The sequence below is a fragment of the Oncorhynchus clarkii genome, chromosome 5 (genome assembly GCF_045791955.1).
Source record: "Oncorhynchus clarkii lewisi isolate Uvic-CL-2024 chromosome 5, UVic_Ocla_1.0, whole genome shotgun sequence".
In the NCBI taxonomy this organism is placed as follows: domain Eukaryota; kingdom Metazoa; phylum Chordata; class Actinopteri; order Salmoniformes; family Salmonidae; genus Oncorhynchus; species Oncorhynchus clarkii.
Genome location: NC_092151.1, coordinates 55,927,046 through 55,936,362, shown reverse-complemented (window position 1 = coordinate 55,936,362; position 9,317 = coordinate 55,927,046). Strand labels below are relative to the sequence as shown.

The 9,317-nt window shown below is 40.8% G+C and overlaps 1 protein-coding gene across 1 annotated transcript; it reads right to left on the bottom strand.

Annotated features, from left to right (window-relative positions):
- Positions 1-1,685: 1,685 nt before the first annotated feature.
- LOC139409034 (antithrombin-III-like) lies at positions 1,686-7,470 on the bottom strand. Its single transcript, XM_071153692.1, has 8 exons — positions 7,184-7,470; positions 6,173-6,225; positions 5,185-5,554; positions 3,579-3,794; positions 2,943-3,080; positions 2,581-2,799; positions 2,175-2,414; positions 1,686-1,958 (listed from the first exon to the last, which is right to left on the bottom strand). Exons 1-8 carry the CDS (start codon positions 7,250-7,252, stop codon positions 1,782-1,784), a joined length of 1,482 nt encoding a protein of 493 aa, XP_071009793.1. The 5' UTR covers positions 7,253-7,470; the 3' UTR covers positions 1,686-1,781.
- Between the last annotated feature and the right edge of the window lie 1,847 nt (positions 7,471-9,317).

Sequence of the window (9,317 nt, the reverse complement as noted above, 5' to 3'; positions counted from 1 at the left end):
TAGCAGTTTGCTTACATGTGACAGGATGAGTACATGTGTGAATGGATGTGTACCTGTATGTAGAGGTCGACCGATTATGATTTTTCAACGCCGATACCGATTATTGGAGGACAAAAAAAGCCGATACCGATTAATCGGAAGATTTTAAAAATGTATTTGTAATAATGACAATTGCAACAATACTGAATGAACACTTATTTTAACCTAAAATAATACATCAATAAAATCAATTTAGCCTCAAATAAATAATGAAACATGTTCAATTTGGTTTAAATAATGCAAAAACAAAGTGTTGGAGAAGAAAGTAAAAGTGCAATATGTGCCATGTAAGAAAGCTAAGGTTTAAGTTCCTTGCTCAGATCATGAGATCATATGAAAGCTGGTGGTTCCTTTTAACATGAGTCTTCAATATTCCCAGGTAAGAAGTTTCAGGTTGCAGTTATTATAGGAATTATAGGACAATTTCTCTCTATACCATTTGTATTTCATATACCTTTGACTATTGGATGTTCTTATAGGCACTTTAGTATTGCCAGTGTAACAGTATAGCTTCCGTCCCTCTCCTCGCTCCTACCTGGGCTCGAACCAGGAACACATCGACAACAGCCACCCTCGAAGCAGCGTTACCCATGCAGAGCAAGGGGAACAACTACTCCAAGTCTCAGAGCGAGTGACGTTAGAAACGCTATTAGCGCGCACCCCGCTAACTTGCTAGCCATTTCACATCACATTGTTACACCAGCCTAATCTCGGGAGTTGATAGGCTTGAATTCATAAAAAGCAGAGCTGCTGGCAAAATGCACGAAAGTGCTGTTTGAATGAATGCTTATGAGCCTGGTGCCCACCATCGCTCAGTCAGACTGATTACGTAAGATTCTGGCAAATTAGTTCGTAATGAGCCAGGCGGCCTAAACTTTATACATATACTGCGTGCAATGAACGCAAGTGAAGTGACACAATTTCACCTGGTTAATATCGCCTGCTAACCTAGATTTATTTTAGCTAAATATGCAGGTTAAAAATATATACTTCTGTGTATTGATTTTAAGAAAGGCATTGGTGTTTATGGTTAGGTACACGTTGGAGCAACGACAGTCCTTTTTCGCGAATGCGCACTGCATCGATTATATGCAACGCAGGACACGCTAGATAAACTAGTAATATCATTAACCATGTGTAACTAGTGATTATGAGTGATTAAGTTTAATGCTAGCTAGCAACTTACCTTGGCTTCTTACTACATTCGCGTAACAGGCTGGCTCCTCGTGAGGCAGGTGGTTAGAGCTTTGGACTAGTTAACCGTAAGGTTGCAAGATTGAATCCCTGTGCTGACAAGGTAAAAATCTGTCGTTCTGTCCCTGAACAAGGCAGTTAACCCACCGTTCCTAGGCCATCATTGAAAATAAGAATGTGTTCTTAACTGACTTGCCTAGTTAAATACAGGTGTAAAGAAAGAAATTTGCGTCCAAAATGACCGATTTCCGATTGTTATGAAAACTTGAAATCGGCCCTAATTAATCGGCCATTCCGATTAATCGGTCGACCTCTACCTGTACCTTTTGAGTGTTTGTTTAAAAGTGTCATTTTAAGGATGGTCCTTTCACCAATCTACAGATACTTAATCAATTACTCATTTGACAGATTTACATAAAAAAGTACTCACTCTTAAAAAAAAAGTGGTCCACTGTCCATCCGATTTGGTTTATTTTACATTGATACAGAGATCAGAAATTGGCTGTTACATGACATGAATGACAAATCCGAGGTTGGTGTGTGTGTGATCAGGGGTCACAGGGGTCAGCCACCCGGCCGGTGAACACCATGGTGTTGATGGTGGACTCTCGGATGAGCAGGAGGAAGGGCCGGTTGGCCATAAACACCTCCTGGTTTAAGTTGATGGAGCGGCCGATGGCCACCACAGCTGTGGCAGCAACCACCTCACTGCCTTCCTCATTCACCTGCAACATTTGTTTATTTGTTAAAAATAGTTTTGAAAGTTTATGATAATTGATTTAATGAAGTTAAACAACTATATTTTATGCTTGTTAATTGTTCAATTAGGCCTAGTGCCCCACCTGATGCACATTTGATCTGTTAGCAAGTCATTTTTCCCCAGCTACTTTAAGTGATGATCCTAATGGATTTCATATTATTCTTATGGATCCTGTACATACCTCTATGAATGCTTTATGGAATGCATCTGAAATGTACAGATTATTTGCCTCGTCTTCCAGGATGCCTGAGAGGCTGGCGTCCCTGGGGCTGAAGAGGTCCTCGAGCCCCATGGCCTGAAGTTGCTCCTTCAGACTGAAGCTGTCTTCGATGCGGAAGCGTGGCAGATGCACCGACACCGCGGTCTCCCTCATGTTATCCAGCCAGCCAGTCAGCTTTTTCAAGTCCAGGTTCTCCTCCACCTTACAACAACAGCAGATGTTCAGTGTGATTGGTGGTATGGAGGATGAGTTGAAATTATCTAAATGTGTCATGAATAGCAAATTACTAAAACATGAATAACCTTGGGAGTACAATATAATTGTCAGTGAACCGTGTAACTGACGACAGTAGGCACCCAGGACCCACCTCAGACAAGGGTGTTCCTTTCAGTGGTAGGATCAGCACCATGGTGATGCCCTCTCCGCGGTACGGCAGCTCCAGCAGCTGCACCTTATCTTCAGTGAACCTGCCGTAGCGAAACTTGGTCTCCTGGTACATCATGGACACTGGGCATGTCTTGGACTTACTCACGTAGAAGTCGGCCTTGAAGACTTTGTCTTTGTCGAATTGGCTTTTCCACTGACCCTGGGAGACAGCAAAAAATAAGGCGACAGTTGAATGAAAGGCAATGGGTTCCTGGGTGGTGGCCAAAATGAGACTTGTTTTGGCCTGTCCATCCATAGGCAGTGCAGGACACAAAATGTGTGAGAAACATATACTCAACACACCTTGAAATAGATGGTGTTGACCAGGACCAGCACAGTGTTGGAGTTCAGTGATCCCTCCGGCAAAGTGTTCTGAATCCTTTTTTCCGTCTTGTTTGAGATCCAATCGTTGATGGTCACCCGGGACAGCTCTGGCTTCTCCTAAAACACCCATGTTCACAGAATTGCACTTCTACCATGTCACATGCCTTGAACTACTTTGGAAACTCTGGAATTGAATTACTCAACACTTTGCAGTAACTTCAGATAAATAACATGTAGTAATACCTCAGTACATCTAATTCAGTTGTTCCCACCTCTGGTCCTTGACTACCCCAACAGTACACATTTGTATTGTACCCCTGGACATGCACACCTGATTCAACTTGTCAACTAATCATCAGGCCCTCAATGAGTTGAATCAGATTTGTCTGAGGCAACGACAACAATGTGTGTTGTTGGGGGTGCTCAAGGACTGGAGTTAGGAACCACTTCTCTAATTGATTACTTAACTCTGGTCCATAATAGTAACAAGTGACTTAATTAACTCTTGTACACACAGTAATTGTTATTAAAGAGTGCATAATAACACATGCAATTTGTGATGTGTGAAAAGGCCAAATTAAGCAGTAGGCTATGAAAAATGCAAGAGGGAATGACCTTGAAATTGAGTGGCATGAGTTTGGCGCCATACACCAGCTCACTGATATTCTGGTAATTCTCACTGAATGCCAGAGACTTTTCTCCGAAAAGACGGTTGGCTGAGATCAGCTCTGTCGTCTTGTCTTTCTTGCGGTACAGGCGACAGTTTAGCTTGGCGAAGAAGAAATGCACTTGGTCCGACGTCTTCTCTTTGATCGTGTCAAACTCAAACACCTGAATTGAGATTGAGACAGAGGTCAGACATTGGGAGGCCTGAGCTGTTATTGGTTGTGGCTAAAAATAAATAAATGAATAAAAATCACTGAAGAAGAGCAAGACAGACTGAGTCAACATATTAACTGACATCAAACCCACATTTATAAGTTCCTCCTGCCTAATGTGTATGAAACAAATGCTGAGTGGGTCATGCATGTAGTTGTAAATGTATAGTAACAGTCTCAATCTTGATGGTTTTATACACGGAGTGTAGAAACACTTGCTCTTTCCATGACATAGACTGACCAGGTGAAAGCTATGATCCCTTATTGAGGTCACTTGTTAAATCCACTTCAATCAGTGAAGGGAGGAGACAGGTTAAAGACGGATGACATGGATTGTATGTGTGCCATTCAGAGGCTGAATGGGCAAGACAAAATATTTAAGTGCCTTTGAACGGGGTATGGCAGTAGGTGCTGGGCACACAGGTTTGAGTGTGTCAAGAACTGCAACACTGCTGGGTTTTTCACACAACAGTTTCCCGTTTGTATTATGAATGGTCGACCACTCAAAGCACATCCAGCCAAAAGGGGGTGCAACAAAATATTAGGAAGGTGTTCTTAATGTTTCGTACACTATATTTTGGCCTTTTAATGCGGGTTACCAAGACCATTTAAAGAGCGACTGCCCCTAAAAACCAACTTCTCATTTTGAAAGCGGACTATGTGGCAATGATATGAGTCAGACACATTTATTCTAGTGTCCACAAAGTATAAAAAGGAGAATTTTGTCATAAAGTCAGTCTAGTCCAAAACAGAGTTGCGAGATGATAGGAAAAATCATTGTCATGGAATGAAGGGTACCTTAACAGTTTTCCTTGGGTTGGGTTTATTTCAATCCCGCCCACAGCTGGAAGCACCCAAATAATCATCCATTTGGAGTGCAGCTGCACACGACCCGATCGTAATGCCCATGGTAAATTTGTACACAATATTTTAAAAGGTCAATAGCTCCAAATTTCAATGACTTACAAACCTCAAATCAACTATATATATATATTGTCAAAATTCATATACAAATATTGAAAGTATTTAATGAGACAAATAAAAGATGTGCAACATGAAAATATTGTCCCATTTACATTGTGTAATTTATTGATGGTCCCTAAATAGCCCCAGAGATGGGTTTGACATCGGATAGCCTATTTTTCCACGGTCTCACACCAGCCGGCTGAAGCTAATTGGCTAGCACTACCTAGCCTAGGCAACGTCAAGACACTAGACCTGGTTCGACTATTTCAAGTTATCTAAAAGGGTGAGTGAGTGTAGTGTTTTGGCAGAAGTGAATGTACAAAAGCTTGCCACGTGAGAACACACGAGACACCAACATTTCGCTTCAGACCTCTTACGTTCATAATCTGTTTGAGCGTGTTGTTGCAGGCGCCTAGTTTGGTCATGGCGAAGGCTGTGGATATGCTGATCGGGGACATGAAGATGTTGGCCTCGCTGGGTTTACCCTGGGATAGCTGCTTGAACAGGGACAAGGCGAAGCGACTGTTCGCCTTGGACAGCTCCCACACCCGGGGATTGGTGTTCTCAGGGACTTTCTCTGGTTTAGCATCCGCTGTCAAGTCTTCATCCTCGGGGCTGCGGTAGACACACTTGGGCTCCAGGGGCACGTCTTTGGGCTTGATATGGCAGAAGTCTTTGAACGCCTGGGAGGTTGATAGCAAGGCGAGGAGCAGCCCCATAATCCACACAAACTCGGACAACCTCATCCTGAGGGGGAGAGATGGGTCTGGGTCAGGTTATATGAGGCTTATTCAATCCCTTTGGTCATTGGTCACAGGCTAATTTAGACTTGGGAAACCAGCTGTCTCTGGCCAACTGATGGCATGTAAGGATCAATGAAGCACCGGGGGAAGGGGAAACTAGCAGACACTGCCGCTCACAAGGACTAGCGTTGGTATAGGCTGCAGTATGGTACTGTATACACATCTATTGTTTTAAGCTACCTTGAAATACTGGTACAAACCAAAGGAGGCTCCTTCAGGGAGGAGAGGGATGTCCTCATTTTTTTTAGGATGTCCTACATTAAGCCAAACCATTTCCTTAACTAGAACATATTCAAAATAACTTTCAACCTATCTCCCTTACTTTTTTAAGTCACCAGATGCCACTACAGCACACATTCTAACCAACATAACACCACTCAAAGTAACTTCCAAAGTTCAACTGTCTCTTTGCCTAGTGGGAGGCCATTGTAATGTAGGGAAACACAAAAAATAGCCCGGTGTGTGCTTTGTTATCTCAATGGGGAAATTAATAATTTTAGTTTCCACTCAGTTTGCTCTCCGAATACGTGATATTTGAATAAAGCTTAGGGTATGTTATCACCTTATTAGAAGCACCTTTTTTTCTTTAAAGTAGTTAGTCGTTTTATTCAGCACCTGAAAAAAACAACAAAAAACATTGGATGCAAGTAAAACCTCTACTTTAATGGAATTCATAACTCAAGAGTGGCCATCTAAGTATGTACAGTGGGGTCCAAAATGATTGACACCCTTGATTAATATAAGCAATAAAATACTTAGCTATATTGTATGCTAACAGTTTTGAAATTGTATTATTTTATACTAATACTGTACATGCTAACCTCTCGTAATTGGTAATCTGTATCTTTCTCACTCATTATTCATGATTCATTCAGGATGATACTTAATCATGGTAGCATCCACATTTTTATAAACATATTCTATTCTTATTTACAATTAAAGTGACTGCAAAATGAAAATACATTATTTACCATTCATTTCTTTTGGGCACAAAATAATCAGAAACACAACCAAAATGAACTGCAAATGCATCCAACAAGTTTGTAGAGTCACAAGCTTGATGTAGTCATTGCGTGCTAGGAATATGGGACCAAATACAAAACCTTTGACTACTTAATATGAACCTTTAGGGGTGTCAATTTTGACCCCTAGCTTTTATAGAAAGAAAAGTATTACTTGTGACACACAATCTTTCCCGGCGCAATTGTATCAGTATAAAATAATTTGCCAATTATTTTAGGATAGAACATAGCTCAATATTTGAATGATGTAATACAGCCATTATTGATCATCTTTATCAAGGGTGTCAAGAACTTTGAATCCCACTGGATATGAAAGGGATTAAAATAGCAACTAGGAACAACATAATGCTAAAAGAAAATATTATGTTTTAAGTTCGAAGACTTACAATAGAACCATTTCTGTTGAGAAGCTTTGAATTTACCCGTCTGTTTATTCAGCGAGCCATTGACAAATACCTGTTGCTAAATACGTGCCTTCTTTGAACATAGCATCGCCTCTTTCAACCAAACTAAACCCTATGTAACAATATTATGAATTGACAATGCCTTACCTGAGGTATATTTTCCTTGTAAATGACTGTGTGTGTGGAACCTAAGTATCGGCTGCGAGTTGAGCTCATGAGTCCCTCATAGGGGTCAGTGTCCTGTAGCGCAAGTGGGGGGCTGGAGAAAGGAAGATTTACTCAGCTCAAACTTTGAAGTTTTGACTTTGAAGTATTGATCGATTCAGTTGAGTTGGTCCCACATGTTGATTGATCCAATGTTATAAACAAATACTATTAAAAATGTGTTTAGATGAAATAATGCATCATGCCAATACACAGAGAATGGTCACAGTGAAGAATAAATAAGTACAGCCTCATTTGTACAATTGTACAGAAATACAACATACATGGTGCAATATTGATAATGAGAAGGATTTGTATTTATTTATTTCACCTTCATTTAACCAGGTAGGCCAGTTGAGAACGAGTTCTCATTTACAACTGGGACCTGGCCAAGAAAAAGCAAAGCAGTGCGACAAAAAACAACACAGAGTTACACATGGAATAAACAAAAGTACAGTCAATAACACAATAGAAAAATCTATATACAGCGTGTGCAAATGGAGTAAGGAGGTAAGGCAATAAATAGGCCAATAGTAGCAAAGTAATTACAATTTAGCAAATGAACACTGGAGTGATAGATGTGCAGATGATGATGTGCAAGTAGAAATACTGGTGTGCAAAAAAAGTTAATAAAACAATATGGGGATGAGGTAGGTAGTTGGATGGGCTATTTACAGATGGGCTGTGTACAGCTGCAGCGATCAGTAAGCTGCTCAGATAGCTGATGCTTAAAGTTAGTACATCTAAGAGAAAGATGTTGCTCTACATCACATTAACAGCTGTCTGTGTTGTTATTTTTAGATCAGCTTTAATATTGCAGATTGTAGCTTCCATCGATGTAATTGTCTGCATCATTTCCAATCTCCCATTAAAAGCATTGTAAATATACAGTACCAGTCAAAAGTTTGGACACCTACTCATTCAAGGGTTTTTCTTTATTTTTACTATTTTCTACATTGCAGAATAATAGCAAACATATCAAAACTATGAAATAACACATATGGAATCATGTAGTAACCAAAAAGTGTTAAACAAATGAAAATATATTTTAGATTTGAGATTCTTCAAAGTAGCCACCCTTTGCCTCGATGACAGCTTTGCACACTCTTGGCATTCTCTCAACCAGCTTCACCTGGAATGCTTTTCCAACAGTCTTGAAGGATTTTCCACATATGCTGAGCACTTGTTGGCTGCTTTTCCTTCACTCTGCGGTCTGACTCATCCCAAACCATCTTAATTTGGTTGAGGTCAGGGGATTGTGGAGGCCAGGTCATCTGATGCAGCACTCCATCACTCTCCTTCTTGGTAAAATAGCCCTTACACAGCCTGGAGATGTGTTGGGTCATTGTCCCGTTGAAAAACAAATGATAGTCCCACTAAGCCCAAACCAGATGGCTTGGTGTATCGCTGCAGAATTCTGTTGTAGCCATGCTGTTTAAGTGTACCTTGAATTCTAAATAAATCACTGACAGTGTCACCAGCAAAGCACCCCCACACCATAACACCTCCTCCATGCTTTACGATGGGAAATACACAGGCGGAGATAATCCATTCACCCACACCGCGTCTCACAAAGACACGGCGGTTGGATCCAAAAATCTCAAATTTGGACACCAGACCAAATGACACATTTTCACCGGTCTAATGTCCATTGCTCGTGTTTCTTGGCCCAAGCAAGTCTCTTCTTATTATTGGTGTATTTTAGTTGTGGCTTCTTTGCAGCAAATTGACCATGAAGGCCTGATTCACACAGTCTCCTCTGAACAGTTGATGTTGAGATGTGTCTGTTAAAATCTGTGTAGCATTTATTTGGGCTGCAATTTCTGAGGCTGGTAACTCTACTGAACTTATCTTCTGCAGCAGAGGTAACTCTGGGTCTTCCATTCCAGTGGCGGTCCTCATGAGAGTCAGTTTCATCATAGCGCTTGATGTTTTTTGTGACTGCAATTGAAGAACCTTTCAAAGTTCTTGAAATGTTCCATATTGACTGACCTACATGTCTTAAAGTATTGATGGACTGTCATTTCTCTTTGCTTATTTGAGCTGTTCTTGCCATAATATGGACTTGGTCTTTCAC

Bases quoted from the DNA above. Each gene is read 5' to 3' on its own strand.
- LOC139409034 (XM_071153692.1), bottom strand. From the start codon at position 7,252: ATGAGCTCAACTCGCAGCCGATACTTAGGTTCCACACACACAGTCATT. The intron at 6,226-7,183 runs GTAAGGCATTGT...TGTTTTTTTCAG, and splicing joins ACAAGGAAAATATACCTCAG to GTGCTGAATAAAACGACTAA. The intron at 1,959-2,174 runs GTATGTACAGGA...CAAATGTTGCAG, and splicing joins TCCATAAAGCATTCATAGAG to GTGAATGAGGAAGGCAGTGA.